This window comes from Buteo buteo, chromosome 13, assembly GCF_964188355.1.
Source record: "Buteo buteo chromosome 13, bButBut1.hap1.1, whole genome shotgun sequence".
NCBI lineage: Eukaryota > Metazoa > Chordata > Aves > Accipitriformes > Accipitridae > Buteo > Buteo buteo.
In genome coordinates, this window is record NC_134183.1 from 6,045,825 (window position 1) to 6,072,104 (window position 26,280).

At 39.9% G+C, this 26,280-nt stretch overlaps 1 protein-coding gene across 2 annotated transcripts; it reads right to left on the minus strand.

Moving 5' to 3' along the window:
• Positions 1-73: 73 nt before the first annotated feature.
• Positions 74-25,901, minus strand: TOM1L1 (target of myb1 like 1 membrane trafficking protein). Of its 2 annotated transcripts, none has more exons than XM_075044407.1 (15): positions 25,762-25,901; positions 25,456-25,540; positions 23,089-23,167; positions 16,926-17,075; positions 16,377-16,496; positions 14,697-14,804; positions 13,904-14,020; positions 9,699-9,832; positions 7,459-7,519; positions 5,909-6,026; positions 4,927-5,023; positions 4,342-4,402; positions 3,373-3,454; positions 2,996-3,068; positions 74-2,046 (listed from the first exon to the last, which is right to left on the minus strand). In XM_075044407.1, the coding sequence occupies exons 1-15, from the start codon at positions 25,817-25,819 to the stop codon at positions 1,983-1,985; spliced, it is 1,407 nt and encodes a 468-aa protein (XP_074900508.1). In that variant the 5' UTR covers positions 25,820-25,901; the 3' UTR covers positions 74-1,982. The 2 variants fall into 2 exon arrangements, with proteins under 2 accessions (XP_074900508.1, XP_074900507.1); XM_075044406.1 differs by having other exon boundaries at positions 14,697-14,807.
• Positions 25,902-26,280: the final 379 nt, after the last annotated feature.

Here is a 26,280-nt window from a genome sequence, read left to right on the forward strand (position 1 = left end):
CCAGCAAAACATGTAGAGCCCACAGAAGTGAAATACATCTGTATGAAGCTAGCAGCAAGCTTTGTCATTCCAGTTATGCTGTGGGGGTGGGGGGAGGCAGAAATCAAGATAAATCTTTGAATCCAGGCTAGGAAAAAAAAAATTACCTGGGTTGTCTTTAGTCCATTGTCTTTTTGAAAGTTGAACTGATGATGGGAGTTTCCCACACATTGCTTTATTGTGGCCACGTGCTTCAGAAAAAAAAGCAATATCCCCCTGGCAGGTCCCAGTTTCATAAAAATGGGGGGTTTTCCCCCCCGAGTTTGAAAGCTGAACTTTGCACAGAGACTGAGCACTTGCCAACTAAAACAAGCTCAGTTAATTAGCCAGTTCCCTTTCATCTGTGACCATTTTGCTTCTTTTAAATATGGAAAAGTTCAGTTAGCAATCATCCATTATGCATTACCATACTGAAATAGCCTATTTTAATTTATTACACTTCAGCGTGCTAGGGTTTTACCAATACAATTAAGCTGTAGGGAGAAAAGTCAATCTACCTCAAATCCTATTTTCAGCAGTATTCTCAGGCTGCTGTCCAAACCATTGCAAATAACGCAAGAAAAATAAGAATAAAGCAGCTTATGTTTTCACCTGTGCTTACAAAAGCCCCCAAACTTCTTCAAGGTTGTTGTTTTGATAGAAGTAAGGTGTTCTAATGGTCACACAGCAAACTGCAAAATTGCTAACTACAATGAAACTCCCGGGATTCACACTAAAATACTTACAATGCTATCTACATTTGGTATTTCATGGAATATGCATGTTATCTGGTAAAAACTCAGAAGTGATGAGGGTTAACTTCTCAGTAAGCATTTGCTTTTATTTGGAATTTTATGCTACAAAAGTTGCAAAACCGACTGAGAACTGAAACAGTTAACATAACTAACATTTAAAATGCAGTATTTCACAGAAAATTAGCTTATCAGCTATGAACATGAACTAAGTTCTCAAATTTTATATCAATTATAAATTCAGAGAACTATACCTGTTAAAGTGCACATTTTACATTCAGCATTAAAATAGATAAGGCACTTTAATTATTAAAAGATAAAACTGTTATTAACAGGGTTAAACAACTTGATTAAAATAAATGGATAACTATTGCTCATCTGCATTGTAGATGATTATTTTTTCCTTCACCAGAACAACAATCTCTGCAGGGCAGGAACATTGAAAGAAATGATTGATCCCCCTCCAATATTTACTCAGTAAAGAAAAGCAACAACAACATAGGAACAAGCAGGGTTTTTTTTCTGTTCTGTTAATCATGGATGACAGCACCTCATGGCCTAGCTCCGTTTCTTACCAAGACAAAAATCCAATTATATTGCAGGCTTTTAGAAAGAAAACGAAATCTGTATTCATAATATGAATGTAGGAAAGTAACACTGCATGTCTTCAGGCATCTATCAAGAGGCCCAATTTTAGAAAAGTCCTACATATCAAAACCCCCTTAATAAATTCCCAGGGATATTAACACAGACAGCAATGAGGCCAAAATAGAAACTGGATTCTGCAGTTTCTGTAAACATAACGTTCAGTTTTGTTTGCTGCATAAAGGGGTAAAGCAATACAAAGGAACAGTTAACTTGAAAGAAAACCTTTCTTCTATAGTTGCAAAAGTCCTTTTTGTTCACCTGTGTCAGGTGTTACTTCATATGCAGGTGAATTTGAAAATAATATTTTAAAGGCCCCTAAAATACTTTAAAAATTATCATGCAAGTCACCTTGAAGAGTACACAGTTGAACATTTAGGACAAATTATCAAGGTGTAGATCCAAGTAATGCTTCAACTTCCACACAGCTTAGTATTCCAATACTTATTGCTTGTTGTGTCAAAATACAAAACCTGTTCTGTTATTCACTTGTACATTATTGGAAGCACAGCACAGGACCAGCATCAGAGAATAATGTGTGTTCAGCAGAAGACTTCACCTCCAGCTTCAGCACTCTGTATTCTTTTTAACTTCTGTCTTCAGCACAACATCAATTTCTTCATAAATAGCTCTGAAAGAGGAGGAACAGGGCAAATCCTACATCACAGTTGTTTCATTTTGACAAAATATACCCATGAAATCCTGCCCAAGCATGAACTGCCAAGAGTTTATAGTGTTTGCCTAATGGAGTAGCATCAATTGCAGGATGCCCAGGGTTCCATGGAAACACAGAGCCAATCCTGTGGTGCATCTGTGATTATACATTTAATGAGATACCTCTGGACATTGTCACTTTTGATGAAGTAAGTTTGGGAACAGGACTGCAAAACACAGATGGCAGGCGTAATCACGTGGCATGCAATTTCTGCACTAGTTAAAAAAAAAAAGTTTTGTTGAGATTTTTCTACCTCAGAATTTGATGGTTCCTCAGAAGTTAGTTTTGTGTAGACGGTTCAAATTTTTTTGCAATTACTGGTAGAAAGGAGAGTTTTGCCATCTGTTTAGTTTCGTATTACTTTCTGACTATTTGGCCCTCTAAAGAGCCCCAGCATCCATTCCCTTTTGTAGCTTATATTTAAATTGAGGATTTTCTTGATATGCAGTAGAACAACATTCTTAAAAATCACAATTGCTCTGAACAGGAATTACTTTGGTTACCTTGTTCCAGAACTACCTGTGTTGAAGTGTCAATGAGCTTCCTCTACCAGGACCCTTATCACCTTTTCATATCACTGGATAAGATTTTAGTAGATCGTTTTTGATGCAGCATTACTCCACCATTTTTACAGATGCTGTTCAATCAACACACTATAGGAGTTTATTCCTTAATTGGTTATGCCAGAAATATTGGAAGATGTACAAAATGCAGCCACTCTCATTTAATTTAGCGATCCAGTTTGTCAGCTTGCTCAAGTCTAAATAGTGCGATCTGTTTTGTCACTCAGAAGAAAAAGCCAACTCAGAAGCCTTCTTGCCTTTGACACCTAAACTGTATATTATCTATTTTAAAAGTTACTTACTCAGTGGGAGCCAAGGGATCAAATTCCATTATCTCGTAGTAATGAGGTGATTGTGACTTGTTCTTTGATGCAGCTGGAGAATAAAGACAGGCAGATAAAGACAGGCAGATAAAGGCAGATTTAAATGTAAATGAAAAGCATGCTTACTGCATGTTACTTTTTTGTATCTTCCGGAAAGGAGCAGATTATCTCCTATGTATCTAGTTGCTTTAAATGCTAAAATGGACAGACATGTCTAAGAGAAGCCATGAGCAGTATAAGATTTTGGGAATGTTTGTTGCTGCCTCTAGTCTTTAACAGCCATTATGTAAAGCCCTTAAGTTCTAACAAGAAAAATACATCTCCATGAAAGTTAGGTGGTCTGCAGTATTTATTACCTGCTGGTGACGGTCCATTTAATGATGTAGAAGTTTGCAGATTTACTGGATTCAGAGGCACTGGGCTTAAAAGAGTCGCCAGCTAAGGAGATCAAGCAAAACAGTGCATGAACGATTGTTCTATGAGAACTGGTTTGAATTAACTTATATAACTGCTGACTTATCTTTAGACTCTCAGACTATAGCAGGTAAATTCTCAGGTCAACAGTTACCAATCTAATCTCCATTCTCCACACAACGTTCAAAACATCTTCTAGTGTTACCTGTAGCACATTTGTATAATTTACTTCTGCGTAATTTGTTACACTACACAGGCTCAAAGACCGCAGTATTCACAATATAGGTATCTGCATTTACTTGCAGTTTAAAATAGGGAATATGCGCATGCGTTTGGGGGCTACTTCTCATTTCATAGTGCCTACCACAGAAAAGCATTCAAATTCATTACATCACCTCAAAGCCCCTTCATATTATTTGCATTCCTTCTGTCATGGGTGTTTTGCCTGCAGCAGATGCCATTTGTCCTACACTGTACTTGGTTTTTAAGTGTTTGGGGTTTTTGGTGGGTTGTTTGGGGGTGGGGCGGTTTTGGGGGTTGGGTTGTGGTTTTTTTTTAATATCTTGTTTGAGATAGGAAATACACCAGAGTAACATAATGGCAGCAGAAGGAGACCTCAGCTTGCTTCACACAGCAACAGATTAAATACAAATAATAGAGCAACTGCTTTCTGCAAACTCCCCTGAGATTGTGCTGGACCCCAGAAAATATACTTTCATATTAGCACCTGTGGTATCAAAAGAGGAAAGTTGGCCTGGTCACCAAATATGGAGTGTTCCCTGATGTATGGAGAAGGGCCACTGAACAGATCTTTGTATCCCAATTGGACAGCAATCGGCATAAATCCAAAGAGTTCTCAATTTGACAGTTGCTAACACAGAATAATTATTCTGAACATGAGTATTACTCACATTACTATATGAATGTCCAGCTGGGTTGCTTACACTATTGTTTTGTGCTTCAGCTGCAAATCTAGGAGAGAGTAATACATTGAAAGTAACTGAGAAACTATAAAAACTGTATATTCTGATTGTTACATTATTTTTTTGCTGGTCTGTCTTTACCTTATGTCGCAACTGTGAGCAGCATGGGCAGGTGGGCCAGTGTCCCATTCTCACATAAAAGGTAGGGAACTACAAGGACACCTCTGCTATCTTAAACTCTTCTTATTAACCCATACAATTCATCTGTTTCTCCCTTTCACCGGAGCACTGGCAACACTCAAGCAGAGAGTCATATATATCTCAAGTATGTTTTGACTGTTGAGATAAATTTATGTCTATGTCTAAACAGTGCTGCAAGGAGTAGTGTATTTTTAAACATGTTAAGCAATGTCTAGCACACAGGTAGTTTTCACTCGTTTTACTGGACTAATGTGTAAAAGTAGTAAATCTGTGTTCTCACAGCTTTCTATAAACTCATTAGATGAATTACAGAGTACTAATACCTCTGAAGATCTTTTATCTGTTACAATTTTTTGATAAGAGATTACTCACGGGAATTGCTGAGCTTTTGTTGTAGTTGCTAAATCTAGCTGTGGATAAATTGATGGATGATGCCTGTTTTTATCTTCAGGGTGCGCAGATATGCAATCTGAAATTCAAAGTGATAATTAATGATCATTTAAACTTTATTAAGCAAATGTTAGTTACTTGTACTATGAACATTGAAAGGGTAAAATTTTGTTTGGAAGGCATATAAAGAGTCTGAAACGAGTTGCTGTTTATCACATGAAAGACAAAATTTTAATAACTCTGAAAAGGTTTTAGATGCAATGTATTTATCTCCTTAAAATGTCAGAACAACATCAGTAGTGCTATACATGGTAGATACCACTTAAAACTCCTTTTGCTATTTCTAAAAGATTAAAATGGAATTACAGGCATTTATTCCTGGGGGCACATTCACATCTTTAACTTCAGTATATGGCCTCCCCTAGAGTGGATAAAGGAGGAGCTTCTGCAAACAGTAATTCTGGGTACCAAAGTCAGGAGCTTTACTCACTCCTCTGACTATGAAAGAAGTCTGAAGTTAGAAGAGATGAGTACCCTTCTCAAAGTGAACTGTTTCTAACACCAAGTGCCTCCTGAAAAAACCTAGGACATCAAGAGGGTATGAGAAAAGCATATCTGTGTTTCTTTCTTCCAAGCCTACAGAACAAGCAACTACCAGACTGTTTTACAGTCTTCGTTGTAGTAGAGAACAGAGCATGTTCTACTGTTCAAATTTACATAATGGGGGAAAACAATTATTGCTTCTACTGTAAACAAATTACAGGGAACCTTATACTATCTTACTTTTTTTTTTTCCTACATACACACATCAATTCTCCTTTTAAGGAGATTTAAGGAACATCCTTTAAGTTAAGGAGTATCTTTGTTTTCTTTCTTAGAAGGAACTTCTTGATTCATCCACCAAGCTCTTGTTGGTTTGCTTTAGGAAATCAGACTGCAAGGGAAACGTGCATTCATCACTTACTAAGGCCTGAAGGAGACACTGCAGAGTCAGTTTGCACCACTGTTGACACAGGAGATGGAGAATCTACAGAGAGGTCAAGTAGATCACTCGAGGGAGCAGATGGCTGTTTCCTGTATAGCTTAACATTTGAAAAGGAATAAAGTTGTTTGGGGTTTTTCTGCGTTTTGTTTTATTGTGGGGGTGGTGGTGTTTGTTTGTTTGTCTTTTAAAGGAACTTGTATAGTTTTAAACAAATAGCTATTTTCACAGAATATAAAATTTTAAAATCATAATATTAAAAACTGGCACGTATGAGAGAAGACCAGGATTTTTTTGTGTGTGTGTGAAACATAGCTAATGAAACAAAAAATGCTTTCCAGAAAAGATCAGTTTCAGCAACATTGCTATTTCAAAAAATTAAGGAAAACAATTCTGAAGTAGGAAACAGAACAGACTCAATTCTAAAAAGCAACCGTGATCTTGTTTACATACAGGTTTGATATCGATCTTCTGATTGATCCTGCAAAATTATTTTCATACTACTTATTTGTGTTATTGAGATTTGATACATACTTAGGAGATTGATTTTTTCAGTCCTGTTTTGGATAGGAAAAGTTCAAAATCACAACAATTTTTTCCTAGGACACAGAAAAGGCTTCAATTTGCTTTGCCTGTGAACATGTTAGAATTAAAAATGTAGCCAACCAAAGATTTTAATGAAACCACATCTTGAATTATATGGGTTTGGTCACACCAGATAAAAAATAAATAAATATTTTTTAAAAAAGATGATGCATTTTAAACTTAGAGACTCCTGAATAATATAAAAATGCACAGACTGCACCATTTGGACTATTAACTAATCCAACAGCGCATCCATCAAGGAAAAACATCCACCTACATAATCAGAATGTATTAATAGTGACTTTTCAAGGAAAACAAGATCATCTTGTATCCTTTTTTAATAATTGTCAGCTGTATTTCAGCATTCACAATGCGGTCATTTTCATATTGAGGGCTAGGTGACTACACAATTATGGCTTAGCAGAAGGTGAAACATGCAAAACTACTTTGGGCAATATAATTAACAACCATAATTATCAATCAATAAAGGGTAGTCATTAAAAATTTGCTACAAGCCATTATTCACAATTCAGAAAAAAACACCAGTAATAGTGAATTCTGATAGTGTAATAGTATTCCAGTCTATAAATGCTCAAAAGAGAACAAGTGGAAAGGAACATTATGGTTCCTCATTTTGTATATGGCAGATAATAGTGCTTAGCTGTAGAGGTAATAAACCAGCATTTGAATAGATATCGCTCTCATTTCTCCTCACCAAGCGTCCATCTTAGATTTGACATTATTTGCTACTTTAACTATGTGAATTTGCATGAAATTCTGCAAGTGAGACTTTGGAAAATCAGTAGGAGTAGTATCAGCCTGTTGTCCCCTGTACTTCTCAACTAGAGAATAAAATCTGCTTATATCAAAAGTGTATTCTTCCACAATGAACAGTAAAAGGAATGTTTACAATGCTGCAGTTCACAAGTTCATCTATAATTACTCACCTCTGTGCGTTCACGTTGTATTCTCTGATTCTCCAAAAAACGAACTCTGTTTCGAGAGAACCTGTTGAAATTGCAGAGTTAAACATTCATTCTTACATTTCTGTAATGTTCATGCCAGAGAGGTAACTATGAATATACACTATGCCAAATCCGGCTCCCCCTGACCAGAACACTCTTCCAACTGAGTCCCAGGAAGCCTTCTGTCCTCAGAGGTCCCCACATTCCCTCACGGCATCTGAGGACAAACCACACACCTGTTTTGGCACACAGCCCTCTCATTACTTCAGGCATTTGAAATATTTTTTTTTTTTTTTAAAAAAAGGAAACCAAAAAATCCACCCGCATAAATATTTATATACTAGGAATCATAACAGTCCTACACTGGGTCCAGAGGAGACACAGTCAAGCGATATTCAGCATCCATAAGGTCAATCTGTTTCAGAAGTAAGAGCCCTAAGTGGTATTGACATGACACTGTCTATACAACGGCATTTGCTGTTCAGGGTTACCATACTGGTGAGGCCCACAAAGATAGTATATATGCAGGGAGAAACAGAAGAAAAAGCCTTTCCAACTGCAGAACATAAAATATTTATCTGAAATACAGGAAGAACCAAAAAGTTGCTAGAGACACTAGAGGGAGTCATCGTTACGTACATGAGGCCCGTTTATTGCACAATGGTGATTGCTCCTGATTTAATTTGGACTCTATATTAATAATCAGAAACAGAGAATGCAGCATGACTTGTCTTCAAACAATACATATAGTATGAAACAGATGCAGCTATTTTAAATGAGTTTGTCCTTTACACATCTCATTGTTCAGAGGGAGTTCCAAAGAACAAGTCTTACGCAACAAACATTAACCAAATACATTTTAATACTTATCAACTCTAAAGTGCAATGCATCTACACCCAGGAAGACTCATTACATATAAGCCATAACATGATAGTACTAAAATGCAGTAGTTTCTGTCCAGTTTTACAATGGCCAATTAATTGCTCCTTCAATCATCAGGTGAGTCTTTCATAAGGAATTTGTTGAATTATACCCGCAAGCTACTATTCATAGTTCAAAAGGTTCTTGGCCTCGTCAGTATTCATCAGTCATAACAAAAATGTAAGCCCACATCTGACTTCAGTGGATTTACAGAAGCTGAACAGAATTCCATTTTTGCTTTACTAAAATGAAAAACTTCCTAAAGCAAGAAGTGAGCACACAACCTTTCAAGGCAGTTACTGTAAAATATGGCAACACTGCTGTAGACATAAGATTTAAAGATAAATGAAAACTAAATGTTGTCAAGATTAGGCCCAAAGTTTGTGCCATGATGCTTAGAAGAATTAGTGATATTTTCAGTGCAGCATTCAGAAGAGGATTAAAAAGAAAAGATGACTAAATTCTCTAAATCTGCTAAATTTAATCATGAACCATTGCACTTGATACATAATGACTTCTAGAACATTTCTTAGCCATGGAGGAGATCAACTACTTAACATGGAAGGCTAGTTCCTATTAAGCCAGAATACTCTCCATGAGTATACTCATGATATTTTGGGGGACAATACTGGAATTTTGAGTTTAAAATTAATTTGTTTTGCTAGCATCTTGCCATGCTACCCATGACATAATAGACAAATACACAGGATATCAATGCAAGCACTGCGGTGCTTCCATGTGTGAAAGAAAGAAACATTTTCTGCTGTAAGACAAGTAGAACAGCATGTTTCAATCCAGTTGAGAAAAGCAAGCAACTCTCTTAAGCATGCAATGAGGCAGAATGCTATTCCATGGCTGATTTCTGCAGTAAAGCTGTCAAGCTGTTTAGAAAGGAGAACAACTATTCTTTCCTGGAAGCATATATGCTTAAGAGAGATAAGGACCATCACCAGTACCAAAGGGTCTGTAGCAGATTACAAATTCACTGTGCACTACCAAAAAGGAATGTCAAGTTCCAAAATGACTTTTGTGTGCCTCCATCTGATTTCCTGGTTATGCTGTTAACTTCTTTTACCCCATTCTAATGGTTTTCTAACTACCTTTATGAACTGTTTCTGAAGTGTTCAGGAGAAGGCAAATACAAAATTTTCTCTTTTTCAGTCTTGTTTCTTTTCTGGATTTAAGGATAAAATCTATCTCCTTGTGGAGGATCAACATTAGACATAGGGACCATCCGAGTCCATTAGGTGCACTTACTCAGTTAGGATAGCAAATGTGAGGAGAGAGGCCCTGTACTTACCTTTCATGTCCCAGGAGGACATTATTCAGATCTTCATTTACTTGTATTAACTCAACTATCACATCTTCATTCTCCACTGTCACCAACAATTCCATGATCCTCTCCTGCATCATTCGACAGGTCTTATACAGTTTCTGCCCAATGCAGGGGAAGAAAAAAAATAAATCGTAACAGTGGTCTCCAAATTTGTCAGTTCTGGAGAAGAATAAGACACTTGAGTGCTGCAGACTCACAGGTAACATTCCTTAATTTACACAAACCGCATGCATACCAAACATTGCAAATAGCATAATTTTCATGTCTTTGATCTCTGCAAGGCAGGTTGACAGCTCCTATCATCACAGCCAGCACTCCTACCTAATCCCTACCTCTTGACCCACCTTTATTTCTAAAGATGTATCTGTCTCTCAAGTCTAAACTACAAACTGCAAAATAACGAAGATCTCTAGGTGATGCAGAACAAATTTGATTCGATCCTGTTTGAAGCTGATTAAACTCAGCAGGATACTTCACATGGATGTAATGGATGTGATCCTGCTCAACATCTGCTTGCAGAAAAGACAATAGTAGCCTAAAGGACAGAAATGCTCTGTGACACAACTCTCTAGCTCTAACTATTCCTCTAAGTGGGGAAGTTTGGATGCGCTTGATCTATGCACTTTTTGAGAAAGTAACACAAACCTAGCGGAATCAGCTGATAAGAGAATTATGAGAGTTTACTGAGTTTTGCATTATTGCTAGTTGAAATGAAAGATGGCTTATTTGTATTACTCTCCACTGCAGATTTTGCATGTTCAAAGAAACAAATTCTTTAGCAACAGGAACTTCGACTCAGCTAAAATTTCCCCCCGCAGTGCATTTGCAAATGCTGGCTCGCTCCTCTTAAGGAAAAAAAAAAAAAAAAAAAAAAAAAAAAAAAGGAGGGGGAGATTACTCTATTTGTACACTGCTATTCAGAAATTGCTCTGGTATTATTTTTGAAGTGATCTGATTTTTCCTCAAAATACATATAATTCACGTAAATAAATTATTTTATTTATGTAAAAAAAAAAATTTTGCACCCCTTTGCCAAATCTGCATAAGGATTACAGGGTACTATATCTTTCAGTACTGTATCTTCATAGCTGTCCTGGTTTTGGCTGGGATAGAGTTAATTTGCTTTCTAGTAGCTGGTACAGTCTTATATCTTGGATTTAGTATGAGAATAATGTTGACAACACACTGATGTTTTCAGTTGTTGTTAAAGTAGTGTTTATACTAAGTCAAGGATTTTTCAGCTTCTCATGCCCAGCCAGCAAGAAGGCTGGAGAGGCACAAGAAGTTGTGAGGAGACACAGCCAGGGCAGCTGACCCAAACTGGCCAAAGGGATATTCCATACCATATGACGTCATGCCTAGTATATAAACTGGGGGGAGTTGGCCAGACGGAGGGGGGTGGATCGCTGCTCTGGGACTAACTGGGTATTGGTCAGCAAGTGGTGAGCAACTGCATTGTGCATCACTTGTTTTGTATATTCCAATTCTTTTATTATTATCGTTGTTATTTTCTTCCTTTCTGTCCTATTAAACTGTCTTTATCTCAGCCCATGAGTTTTACTGTTTTTTTGATTCCCTCCCCCACCCAACTGGGTGGGAGGGGAGTGAGGGAGCGGCTGCGTGGTACTTAGTTGCTGGCTGGGGTTAAACCACAGCTAGCCCAGGATAAAACACACAAAAATGTATTCAGTTTAATGTCTGTAATTAAATTGAAACCTCTCCAACTCCACACTTTACTATCTGATCCGCATTTAAAAAATGTGTATTTCTTATGACTCCATTATACAGGCAGACTAGCTCCTTTGTAAATATCAATATTCAATAGAGAAGGAAATTGAGACATTCATTTCAAGCATGGATTTGCTAGGCTTTGCTCCTACCCACAATGACGTATGCAATCTTACATTTTGAAAACTGGACTTTTACAATGATGGATTACCAGCTGGTAAAACAATCATCAGTCATTCCAATGAGTTTGTGCTAATTCTTACCAACTGATGATCTGGACCCAAATTCCTGCATGTCTGCCAAGTATGTTTGTTACTCTTCTTGGCTGATGCTGAGTTTCAGTTATTCTTTAGCTAACGTTACTGATCAGCACAACATTTCAAGTGAGATCTGCCATCTTAAAGCTTGTCCAAAACAGGGTGGAGAAAGGGAGGAGCCTAGCCACTAATGAAGCTACAGAACTGAAAATATGTTGCACTGATAAAGTTTACCCTGTTACAGTTTTTACTGAGAGACCCCAGATAATCAGAAAGACTGAAACTAATGTCTCCAAATCACTCAAAGCCCAAACAAGCAGCTCTTTTAATAAAGAACTTTGACAACAAAAGCCTAATCCAAGCAACCCAGGTAGAGCCACAAACAAAAGGGAACATTAAACATTGTTAAAGGAGCAGGCTAGCCATGCTTGATGCTTTATACCACTCAGTGCACAGGGGAAGAGAACAGAGAGAGCAACAGTGAAATTAACACAGAAGGAGTGAGTTTTTAGTCACTCTCCCACAAATAAGAACTCCACACCCTGTCCTCAAACTTTTGCCAACAATTTTATTACTGGGAGTGTCAATAAGAATCCACTGGTTTACTGTGGGCAACCTGATCTGTGCACCCACATGTAGAAGGGCCATAGTAGGAGACAGGAAATGAAAGACATGCTTTTCCTCTTTCACAACCAGAAACACTTACCTTGTCGTGGACTGGACAGAGGTGGCCAAGCATATTAAACGAGCATATTCTCCTACCTGGGGTATCTTTCACTGGCTGGTTAAATCATCAAGGCCAGTTTGCAACTTGGCAACCTCCCTAGTGGCAGTAGCACTATGGAAGTCAATTATTGTGCACCGAACAGCCAGAGAGTAGCTGCTTAGGTGGTGTGCATTGCTGGAACAACCTAAACTCAATCCTTTAGTGCAGGCAAAGCAAGCCCTCTGGAACCTATTGCAACAGCTATTTGCCCGTGTTTAGGGTCTACTCTGCTCAGACCCGTGCTTTGCAGGCCCTTCCTCCTTGGGTTTGTAGCTCCACAAATCTCTGCAAAAGAGACAGTGTGGGAGATGTGAGGAATTTCCAGGGGAGCAAAAACCACTGAGAGATTGCATCTGTCTCCTATCTGGTTACCCTAGACCAGCAGCACTGCCTGTCATTAAACATGAGAGACAGTGGCGAATTGCTGCTATCTCTCCATATCTCACTTCCAGTTGTGAACCAGTCCATAAATGAACACAGCTGAACAGCATGACCTTGAAGGCAAACCAACAGCACCCAGTAAGAGTTCATTGCAAAGGAGAAACTCTCCACTGGGCAAGAGAAGCACACTGAAGGCTTGCAAAAATTAGATCAGTTCTCCAACACATTTAATGCTGAAAAATTACCAAAAATGCTTCCTCATCATAGAAGTTCAGAGGTAAGTTTAAAAACAGAAGGATGTGATAAAAGCTTTTTAAATTCTTGCAGACAATACGAAACAGAAAAATGTCCATTGACATAGGTCACTAGTGAAATACTAAAGTGATACTGCATTTTTAATTTCTAAAATAAAAAATACACCACAAGCAATTAGAAGAAATGACATCACAGAAGGAAGAATGTCTGCATGTTCACTGTCAAATCTAAACTGGACTATTGCAATACGCTTCCCTCAGGCTACACTTTAAGAGCACATGGATTCATCTATAGCACAGCAAACTCCCAATCTTTGAGGTCACGCACATAAAACCAACACTTCATATTCTTCACTGGCCTTCAGTCTGCCTTTAAGGTACTGGTAATAATAAAGAGAGCACCAAAAACTCCAGGACGGATACAAGAGAAAGGCTGTGTCATCATCTATTTTCCCACAAGGCAACTGCGTTCAAATGGAATGTTCTCAGGGCTGTTTGACAGAACATGCTTAACAGAGAATGCTCCATTATGAAATTCCTTTGCCCTTGGAATTCCCTAGAGCTTAAATTTGCATTGCAAGCTGTATTGTCCTTTCCTGACTATCTAGACATCAGGGGAAGGTGAAGGAGACAAGAAAGCTGAGCAAAACCAGAGGTAGAAACCTGTTGTTGGATTCCATTTGGCAATCTGAATCCAGATGTTAAAAGAAAGGATACAACACATTTTAAAATCAACTTTGACCAAAGCAAACCAATATACCCTACCAATGAATTATCGCATACCTGTAAAAGATTCATATCATCTGGATTTTCAGAGCCAGGAACATTTTCTTTTAATATTGATGACATGACTCTCACGTTCATTTTTGCCATATCCAGTTCACTGTACAGTTTCCCAATCTGTTGAATTCAACAGGACAGAATATTGTGTAAGTGAACAGAGTGAGCAGAGTAATTCTTGCCTCTAATACATACTTTCTTCCCCATTAGGTATAATACGGGCCTAATTAGCATTATTTTATTCCAGTAACATGCCATGAAAATGAATGGAATTAGCTCAGCTTTTATACGTGCAGTCAAACTAAGATCCAAATCTGATAGTAGTACTCATTTTCCTTGCAGTTAATCCCTCTCACTAATGTTACTGTTACTCTTTTTAGTTACCTACAGGTCAAGCAGTAATGGAAGTGAACTGTCCTTTCCTTCCTGCTTTTTAGGATAATCTCTTCACACAAGCCTTATGCAAAAGTAAGTTTGGCTTTCGCACTTATCTTTGAAGTAACTTTTATCAATTTGTATAACAACATCATTAGACATCATTTGAGATTCTCATGCTTGAGTAAATGATTCCACTTTCTGGTTGAGGTACAACCTTGCATTTACTGAACCCACTTCTGCCTATTTTGCCTTGGTATACCACCATATAAAACATCTTCAGGAGAATAAACCTAAAACCATGGATATAGAGCTGTGACACTTGAAATGATGGTCCTTCCCAGTGGTCTGGTTACTGAAATCACACATTAATGGTACATTTCAAGTGAGCCCACCCTCCTCTAAACCTGTAGTATTGTACCTGTTCAGGAGTCAACAATAATGTTGGGCCTGTGGGAAGAGGCAGTAAAGAACGTTTTGCAGGATTAGCAGAAGATGGTGATGACTTTGCAGAAGGCTGAGATGAAGTCTGCTGAAAGACAAAAGAGCAGAGCTTGAGTTTAACAAAAGAATTGAAAGAGACATCCAGATGAGAGAGCTACACAACATATCTGTCAGACTAGACAACTGGGCATTAGCTTTCTCATAATCAATGCTCCCTGGGAATTCGTTGAGCAAGGTCTATTTACAAGAATAAATCTAATGGATGTTTTGTAATTAAAGGAGGCTTGGAATTCAGATATCTTTTAAATGGGTTTGCAAGTAAATTCCATTACAGGATAAAGTGGGAATGGCTGAGAACAGGCTAGCTCCTTGAGCTCTTAAGCCATCTAACAGCCAAGAGCCCTTCCCAAAGTGCCACTGCAATTTTGCAATGAAGTATAGTTTAGAATGTCATCACACCTGAAAGCAGTGGAAAGGTTGGGGCGTTAAGTCTGGGTCTCTGTAGATGAACTACAAAGGTTTTCTGGATTGAAAAGCTGGAACACTTCATCCGCAGAAAGCTTTGTTTGCATTGAATTTGAACCGACTGCTATAAAAAAAAAATCTGAATCCAAAACCCAACCTGCACAAGACTACACACTTAAAGTCCCTCAATTCCTAGAGACCGAGGTAAACATTGTGTTCAGATCTGCTGTTGCTGAGATCAACAGAAGGTTTGCCACTGATTTTAACTGGCAGATACACATGGCAGACAGAATCATCTCTACTGTACTTGGTGAGGAAAAAAATTATTGTCTATTGAGAGTATTCTCCACACAGCTTGTTCAAACAACCTTTAAATACATAAGCTTTTGTGCACTCCACTATTCAATAATCAAATCAAACTCAGGATAAATGTGAATCAGTCCTGTCTGCACTGATTATAGACATCTAATTCTGTAATTGCAAGGTTCCACTCAGTGGTGGATGGCTTTCACACTTCTCAAAACTCTTGTGAAAACTCTTCTAATAGAAAAAGAATTCTGGAAAGAATGGCTTTAACACATGACCTGTACTTTCAGCTGATGTCCAGTGCTCAAGCCTTACTTATATTTAATGTCCCAGATGCTACACATGACATACGCTTAAATAACATTTATTGTGTACAGGCTGTGCAAACAGCTGGAGAGATATATAGACAATAACCTTTTCTTCCAGATTTCTACCTCTCCTGGTTTAATTTTAAAGATAGATAATGCTCATATTCTGAACAGTATGTGTTTTCTTGAAAAACTTGCTCATTTTAGTTGAGGCTTTCAGAAGTTAACAAGTTTGTAGCACTCAGCTCTCATTCATTTTGAGTTAAACAGTATGCCTGAATCCTTTACACACTTTGAAAGTCTCAAGAGAGAGAGGTTTCCTTTTTGAAAACATATCCACAACTATTATATAGGCCAGGTTTCTTTGTTGTCATCTTAGCTGTTACAATTGAAACCGATTCCTGCTCACATGCTTAAGTGGGTTGGTCATATTCTGCCCTGAAGCATTTAAATTAAAAAAAAAAAAAAAAGAACCAAACAAAAACCAAACACACCTTCTTTGTCTACAGAGCTCATACAATTAACACAACCTGTTTCTGATTTACAATGCTTAATGAAGTATCCTTGTGTATCCCCACCTTAGGTCCCCCTCTGCCGGTGTCAGAAGACGGAAACTCCACTCCTTTCTTCAGCAATTCTAGATAAACTTCTTTTACTTCACTCACATCCACCATTCCTTGGAAACCTCGGGCCCACGTCTAGTTTTGAAGTAACAGGAACAATAACAGTCACAGAAATGGACAGTCAGTGGATCAGACAAGTGCTTCTAAAACATGTGGTACTAAAGGCAGGTCATTCCCTCTATCCACTCTAGCTAACTCCATTCAAAGCAGCAGGAACCACAAAAGCTCTGAAGTTACCTCTCATCCTGCTTGCTAAGTGAAGCCACAGAGGGAGCACATACACAATCTGGGAAGGGAATATAAAAGGTGGAGGTTGACAGTTTTCCAGTTCTCTCCCTCTGTCTTCCAGTCTGTGCTACCCCTGCATGAAGGGGGAGCAGCAAGAATAAAGTCTGCTCCAGGAAGAGGTTCCCATGAGTATGTTACATCACAGAAATGGCCTGCATCATTAAAAGTTTACCATATAGCAGACACACAAATACTTACTGTTTACTCTAGGCTTACCATGATAAAGGTCAAGATTTTCTCCTGCATGTCAATTGGCAGATTGTATCTTGGATTCAGTAGTTTCACCAGCTTGTCTTTACAGAAATCTTTCTTCACAACTAAAGACTGGAATCTTGGGCCACAGTTCTCTATACACATGTCAAGCAGCTGCACACACAAAAAGCTTCTGTTACACAGATACTAGGAAAAAAAACCCCCCAACTTGACTGCTTTTGTTTCCTTTTGTTTAATTTTTTCCAAGGTGTTATGGGGAAGAGTACGAATGGATATGAACAGGTCATTGCCAGCTATCTCACTAGAATGTCTGATGAGGTTACTACAGGGAAACAGTAGCTCACTGTGTGCACTGTTAGACATATACAATACAAAATGAGATGTGTTAGCCAGAGTTATACTAGTTTTAAGAGAAGTATGGTCACACTTGTTTCCATGTCATAACAGTTACTGAACACAGAGTACCTTAACAGCATGAAATCTGTCCATAGCTTAAAAAATTACTTGTACAGATTCAGTAATAGAATTAATTCATTGCCTGCCACATAGGTACCCTGGTCTGACAGATTCTGAAGAGCTCTACAGGAGAAGAAAATAAGCTTACTAAATGCCTCTCTTCTAATCTGCCCTGTAAGTGAGAGACTAATGAAAAAAAAAGAAAAGAACAACTTCAAGAACTTGGAGTACAATTTCTCCACACGTTTTAAAGGTCACCCTGATTTGAAACAGAACAGCTGAATTGTTCCAATTGTCAGATTCATCTTCATGAAAGAAGTCTACTTCCAAAACTCTGCTTGGAATGCTTAGAGTAGGATCCCTGCAAGCAACATGTCTGCCCTATCAAATATAGCAGTATGTGATAATGACATAGTATTTCTCCATTGTACAGCTCAAGGTGGCTGACTACAATTCCCACGTTACAGAAGAGATATCAAAAGCTGTCACTACATCCCAGTCACCTGAAATCAGGCCAATACAAGTCTTGATAGGAAACTGGGGTCAGTAAGAGCAGGGGCAGAATCAGGAACAGAACGCATCTTGCCTGGCTCAAATCTGGAGATCAACCAGAGCAATATAATGCCCCATGTAATGAAAAGTGGTCACTCTTCTGCTTTTTGCTCTTCAACCATATCTTTACTTTCCCTCCCAATTTAAGAGGGAAGATGGAAAGGTGAAAGCAAAGGGTAGAAATTAACAAAATTTTGCAAAATTTCATGGGTTTTGAGACAAAACTTCCCCCGAATCATGCAACAGATAGGCTATATTCTCAAAAGGATACACATATTTTAAGGGACACTATTGTAATCTTGATAGAAGTAGGTTAAATACATTTTCCTATTCAGAGCAGACTATATTTGACTAAGTTGAAATCATTTTAGTAACTCATTTTTTAGCCTCAGGACTTGGGGATTTTTCTCCCAGTGTGATCAGGAACTTATGGGAGAACAGGTTTAAGACCAGAAGAAAATACATTGCTGAAATGAAAACAGGGCAGAACAAAGAGACGCTGGCAGACTGCTGTGCAAAAAACTGAGAGATAATTACAAAAAAATCTTGGCTTGGATCATTATTTTTCATTTGAAAGAGTACATGAAACATATGCTAATAAGCCAAGTCATTTGCCTGTGCAGTACTTCAAAGATGGTCTGTGTAAAACATTTTCAACCCAGTGCATGGGAAATTTGGTATGCAACTCCCTATTACTAATTCCCTACTTAAGGGACTGAGTATTTACCCTCTGAATGAAAGTGCTGAACTAATGGGCTAGATCCTCTACTCAATTATGCCAATCCAGCCCACTCACTTAGAGCGAAACTAAGCTGGTGTAAGAAAAAGAAGAATTTGACTCAATTATTTTTAACTGGACTGTTCATGAACAAGCCACCTTCATGCTAATAACACCTTTCATTAGAATTTCAGTATGGTTATTTATCGTTGTAAATAGGACTCCACCTTCCCAAGCAGTTCCATTGGAATTAATAGATCCAAGATGGCCAGGTCAACCACTGCTCCACACAGCACAATGGAATCTCAACAGAAACATGTTTTAATAACAGAACTGGCAAATTAACTTCAACCAAACCATTAAACTTCCTCTAAATGACAGGCAGGACCTGAGAACTGTTGGAATTGACAGCCCTGCTATGTTCCAGGCTAGCTGATACCAAACATCCAGCTGAGAAGAGATCCACACTGAGTGAAAATGGGGGCGACTTGCACAACCAAAGCCCTCTGGTTCACATGACAGCAATACAAATCTAAAATGATAAAAGGCATCTGAACAGAGGTGAAGACAAACTGTAAGGCAGCAACAAAAAGGAGAGAAGTTGGTGGGTATAACAGAAAGTCTACTACATTCCTTATCAGTAGAGACCTCACTCAGAATTCAGTAGGACTATCTGCTCCTAAAGCAGCCAGGTATTGTCCATAAAGCTGTAATGAATGGATGTAGTTTGTGATGGATACTTCTCAGACCTAAGGTGAATGCAAGAAAACACAGATGAACAGTTTGCTTATTCATATTTCTGACTCAAAGGGAACAAGTCATTAATCCATCTACAGGATTACACTCCACTAAACATATACTGATGTCCACCCAGTAGAGTTTTTGAACAGCAAGACACTGTTTCCAAGTGCTAGCATTTAAAAGAAACCTGTACAAGCAGCATTCATCAAATACAGCGTAGTGGCTATGTAGACTTTACCAAGATTCTGCATTTCAAAAATATTAGTTTTTCAGAACTCTTGAATTTTTCAAATTACATATATATATTAAAAAAACATGGAAATATGGAAGTCTTTTGCTCCCACTCAATGTCCTTTTCTTCTCCTTTTTTGCCTATATATAACAAAGTGTAATAAAATTGACTAGGACTTTTTAAGGAACTGGAGGGCTCTCTCATGGTTTTGGTTATTTAGATCCTCTGCTTTGTGAAATGTTAATTTAACAAAGGAAAATCTGAAGGCCACATTTGCCATGCTAAAATTTTCTTATATCTGAAAACTTACAGAATATTAAAAGGAAAACGAGAAAAAAGCCTAAGGCAAAAAAAAAACAAACTCCAAAATTTAATTCTAACCAATGACTTCTTTTAAAATATTTTCCAACAATGCAGAAATGAAACAATAAATCCATCTGAAATTTCTGCCCACTGCTTTGCATGTAAGAGTGTATGCGTGGACACAGGTACAGAGGGACACATTCCATAAACTACTTCCCTATGTGCTGTTCAGTTCCTAAGACCTTATAGGCACGAGAACTGGGGCACTGCAGTAAATGCTTTACAAAACCAAGGGAGATCTACAGAGACAACTGAACAAGTGTGTCAGCGTTCACTACGTAAACAGTTTACGTAGCTTAAGTCTGTTACTAATAAGAAGTCAAATAACACATACACACTTTGTTGGATTCCTGCCTAAAAGTTCTAATCCTCTCCACTCTGATTGCAAAATCACCACTGCCAAGCCTGATCTCTTGGCTTTATCAAAAACTGTGCATGAAGCAACTTCATGGCCTGACACATACACCTCGATCCACGTGACTTCACAAGCACCAGGTAACTTCAGTAGATCAGAGTGCACAAAGCCAAGCCATAGCCAACACATTATACAGCTGGCACTCACCCTTCTTCCTCCGAGTAAATAAATAAGCATCTATGAGCCAGAAGGAAGAAGACACTGTTGAGATTTAACACGTCTCAGTGACAGAATCAGGGCTAACACGTGCAGTCATGTTACTTCAGATGAAGACTTTCACATTTTGCTCTGTGTGTAATCTCTGGGAATAAGCTCCTTAAGCATTTTCATTAGAAAGATTAAATTCCAGAATTTCAAGGTTGAGTAAATAAAAGTGGATCAAAGTACATTTCAAAAGAAAAGCTATTTGTAGATCTGGTGCCTTCTTAGTTGTATCTAATGTAGGTAGGAGAGACAATTTGATGTAGAGTGTCAAAAGCTGGAGGGCCACATTTACTGTAGGAAATACAGGCAATAATTTACAGTTCATCATAAAAAGAGCCCTTATTTTTGTAGCAATTTGGGAGAAAAACAATTTTTCAGAGATAAGAGTTGCACAGGAAGTGGGGGGGGCTTGTGTTTTAGGAATTGAACATTATTTCTGTTTTTCCATTTGCAATGATTTGCTGTTCCAATCTAAGCATTTCAAAATGGGAAATAGGAACAATTTCATTAAGGCAATCAAGAACATAAAACCAGAAGATATAGCACATAGAAAGACTGATTTGGGAACAAAGGAGTTAAAAGTCATATGTGGTCAGCAATGAGATCAAAGGAAAGGTTTTACACATGCCAAACTGATGGCAGTACTGGTAGAAAACCAGAAAAAAGGAAAGGAGCCAGGGCAGAGGGAGAGGCAAAGGATAGAAGACCTTATATAAGAACAAAAGCAGGAAGAGGGGGAGTTAGAGGAAAGGCTGGCACTTCTTTTTTTAAAAAACAACAACAACAACAAAAAAATTAAGGAACTTAGGGAGAAGAAACATACAGTCAGAAAACAGAAGCTGGGCCAAAAGAATGCGATTGCCTGGCAGGCAGAGTAACATGCGTACACGTGAGTGGGTGAGAACAGACATGGAGAAAGGGGCCTGGAATAGTAAAGAGACTGTGAGAAAGAGCTGAACTACAAGCACAACTGAAACCTAGTACACACTCCATCTGTGAGCAAATACAATGAGCTTCCAGGTCAACGTGATAAAGTTCTTCCTTGGATACACCTGAAACAAGATGCTTCTCCCACTTTCATGTTCTTAAGTGCTAAGCTATAATGTCACCTTGGGTGTATCTGCAGAGTAAACATCCAAAGAAAGGCTCCTAAATGTAAGCACTGGATTATCATAACTCCAGCTGACTGTGTCAGGTATTCAGCAAAGGACCTACGTGCACAAAGACTGTAGGAGAAAGAAAGCAGATCTGATACAGGGATTGCAATTACAGCGGAAACCAAGTGTTTCTGTTATGCAAACACATAGAACACACAGAAAGGTGACTCATGAGACAGTGGAGGAGGAAGCCAGGAAAGAAGTGCGGAAATGGAACGAGCTGAAGGTACACATTGGTATGTTTAACACATTTACCTGTACCTCTTAACTTGTTAGGAGACACTTGGGCAATTGCTAAGTGTCCTACAATTAGACACTATCGATCACCTATCTTCCTTCATCACTTCTCAGCACATATTGATATAGATAATGATTTTGCACAACAAATACCAAACCCATGAGTAATAGTATTTAGTCTAAGGCAGACAGGCCTCTACAACCTCAAAAAAGGAAATGGTGAAGAAAATACTTCTAGACAAACAATGAAAGACACAAATCCCCAACAACTTAAAATACAAATGGCATGATACTTCTCACAGTTGCACTATTGTCAGTCAAGAGTAATTCAAGTTGGCAACTCTGGACTTAGGACAGCGTTAGGAACTTCCTGCTGCTGCCTACATTATCAGTGTAGTGGAAAGCAGAGAACTATGTTAACATACTCCAGTAAATCTTAAATTGACTGAAATCACAATGCTTCCCCAAACTGGGATAGTTCAGAAACACTGTCAGATCCTGGAGGCCAGGTTACCTCAGTTGAGGATATTCCCAGCCACTCCAAACTTCAGTCATAACATCTGAATCTTACGTGGCTTAGCCTGAGTCTTGCTCCCTTGCTTAACTTACCATTGTTACCCTTTCATTCAAGTTTCTCATTTATACACGATAACACTTACCTTTACAAAACAGGTATTGCATGTTCCACCATGCTGCATACCATGCTCAGTTTAACTAAGATCAGTACCACAAGGCAAGTAATAGAATGGTCAAATGTCACTTTTGTGTAATATATCAACCTCCTTATCTTTCACAAACAGGTAGGGCACTGACAGAGGGACAGTCACTGGAGTAAATAAGAACTATACTACTTTTACGTAGTACAAGTTTAAAAAAAACAAAAATGCAACAATAAATTTAAGAATTTGCATCATCCAGGACTCCATGGAACGCCAGTAGACCATCTGATCTGCACTGGGGTAGTAATGTAACACGCAAACAACAAAGAAAACATCCTGGAGAGTTGTGTCAGTGATAATTTGCATGCCACCTTATCGTTTAAAATGTTTACCTTCTCAGTGTCTAATTAATATAAATATGGCTGTACTTACGGACAGGGTAAGCCTGATCTCCTTATGGTTGCAATTTTTTGAAAGCTTTTTCTTTAGTGCTTTAACTGCATCTTTAGGCCTGTGACAAGAAATTAAGTAGAGAAAGTTTCCAGTAAAGTTAGACTGTTTTTCTAGTTCGTAACTTCATCCAAGAGCCAAAAATGCTGGCCTGAGATATGGGACAAAATTCATCCCTGTATTTACACCCACATAAAACTAGAGCAATTGCCCCATTGATTTCAGCAAAATCACTTTGGCATTGAGCTAGAGTAACAAAGCAGTGAATCAGGTTTGTTATTGCAGGCTGTGCGCTACTCCAGAGACTTGTGCAGAGAAATAAAGTTATTCTCCTCCGCAAAGCCTCCTCCAAAATTATATTATTTCATTGTTGTAAAACAGATTTACTTATCTAGCTTCTATTGCTATAAAAGGGAATAACTATTGCCAGCTGCATCAAGAGTTGACTGGTACCTATTTTTCACATATGATGCAATTAAAAAATATTCTTCTGGGAGTGCTGTCAGGAGTAGGGGTGTCTTGGCTAACTTCCAATCTTATAATTGCAGGATGCTTTTAAACTCATCTGAGTAATCACCATGTACGGATGGACAACCCATTCCACCCCAAAGATAGTGGCATTTCTAGCCCAGTCATTTTGATTTCTATATATACACCCTATATCTTTTAACTATCTATGTAGGAGGAAAAGGGTAGAAGATGGTATCAAGCTTATCACATGTGGGAAACAGTTTTGCCTGATTAATATGGGCTATCTATAGTGTACAATTATTAGGGCCAGCTCAATGCTCATGATCAACAAAAACAAGATGTCCTAAAGTCTCTTTAGGATCTCTCCAGAATCTAAGATAGAGCAATAGGCACAAATACAATGTTTCAATAAGAAAGAAAAAAGAAATCTGTGTTGAAAATATTTCAAAGCCAATGAAATTAAATGAGTATTTACCATTACTGCGTTTTTCAATTTGAAATGTTGTTGTACTTCAACAGAGATTTCTCTATTTTTCTCAATTCTGTATCATACCCAGTCATACCAGTAGAGCATCAAGTGACGGCTGGGAGCACAAGAGAGAAGAAAACTTACCTTTGCAGAAAGCTGTACTACTACTATTCTACTCCTGCTTCTTGCTTCTCTCACTGAAGCATCTGGAAATGCTCTTGTCAGGAGCTGGATATTGCATTAAAATAACCATTTGCTTAATTAGATACAGCAGTTCTGCTGTTCCTAGTATCCTGTTACAGACTGTGACTAGTAGTAGTTGCCTAGGAGGAAGTTATAAGGAGTTCCTCTGTAAGCATAAGCTGTGCACAAGAGGAAACAGTTTCTTAAAAAAAAGCTCTGTTGCATAGAAGCTTCATGTAAAAACTAACGCTGAGGGTCAAAGCGTGCTGTTGCTTATGGCAATGACCAGAACGGAGTTATTACTGACCTTCCAAGCTCTAAGAGCCATGGGTGAGAGTGTGGGATCCAAAAAAAAAATGAAAGGAACGAAAAGGTAATATAAAAAAAGATACTTGTGCAAAAACTAAGGCATACCTCATTCTCCTGGAGAAAGCTCTCCAGTGTTAAAATATGCCACTGCTAGCAGTGAGTTCTTGCAGTACAGTGCTGAAGCAGATCTTACATGAGAACAAATTTCCTTCTCCCCCCTTTTACAGGTGGGAACAAGGAAGCACAAGGCAGCAAGTGGCTGAGCAAACCAGGACGTGGCTGTTCAGTGCAAGAGGCCACCTCTGTCCTGGGAGCCCTGGGTACATGCCTTCGTAGGATGGATCTCACTGCACAGAAACCCAGCCGTCGCTTCACTCCTGCTGTGATGTAGGCTGGCTGAGAAATTGCATAGTGGGGAACTCGGCTTAAGTTAAAAGCACAGAGTTTTAAATAGTGTTGTAGGCAACCAAACGCTCAAGCTCTTTTTCCAGGCTGGGTTTTGCAGAGCACTGGGGTACCCATTTAGCCTGACAAGCGGTATGGGTTACACGAAAGACGTCAGACCTGGGTGAGAAACCTAGGTTACCACCTTTCGCTAGCGCTTGTCTGTGGCGAACAGCCTACAAGTCTAATCCCTCCAAGTCCTGATGGCTGACCACAAGGCACCGAGACAGGCAAAACTCTTCCCTAGGAACCAAAAAGACCTGCTCCCTGCTGCTGTTTCGTTGGGGGTAACTTTACGCACACCACCTTTTCGATTTTGCCCTGCCCTCGAGCAACGCCGGTGCTACCTCCGAGACGAAAAACCGGCTCTTGTCATTTCCCACCGGAGAAGGGGGCAGGTCACGGCACTGCCGGCCCCTCTGACACCGGCATCCCCCCCATCCCCGGTCCCACAGCCCCCTGCCCCCGCTCACCCCTCCTCCGTCGCGTTGATCACGTCGCAGATGTGCATAAACTGTCCCCACTCCTCCGCCTGCAGCGCTCCAAACGTCGCCCGGTCTGAAAGGCCAAAAGCAGCCCCCGTACAGCCGGCCGCGGACCCCGAGCACCGCCAAAGCCGCGCCGAGCCGGCCGGGGCGGGTAGAACGGGAAAGCACCGTCCCTCCGCACCCCTCACGGCCCCGGGCGGCGAGGCGGGAAACGGCGCGCGCCCGGCTCCCCTCAGGCGGGCGGCGGGGTAGGGCGGGACGCGGCGCCCCCCCCCCCCCTCCGTTACTCACCGACCAGGCTGCCCACGGCGGTACCGAAAGGGTCCTTCGGAGCCTTCGCGAAAGCCATGGCCGCTGCCGGCAGCGTCTCACGGCCTCTGAGGGGCGGCAGCCCCGTCCCGTCCCGTCCCGTCCCGCCGGATCCGGCCGCTCCCTTCCTGGGACTGAGGCGGAGCCGCCTCCAGGTACCATCGCGGCTCCTCGCCGCCTGATCACGTGCGGGCCGGGCAGCGCCGCCCCCGCGGGGCTCGGGGCAGGGGTTCCCGGCCGGGCTGGGGCTCCCGGCCGGGTTGGGGCTCCCCGCCGCACCTGCGGAGCCACTCCGCTTCTGTCCCCGCGGAAACGAGTGCTAACGCGGTGACGGGGGGAGCAGCCCCGCTCGGCCCCGGGCCGGCCCGGAGCGCGGCCCCGCCCGTTGGGGGCTCCGGCAGGCCGGTCCCTCACGGCTGTGCCTCACGGGAGGGTCAGCCCCGCACCCCTGTCCCGCACCCAGAGCACCCCCCCCCCCCCCCGCCGCCGACTTCCACGCGG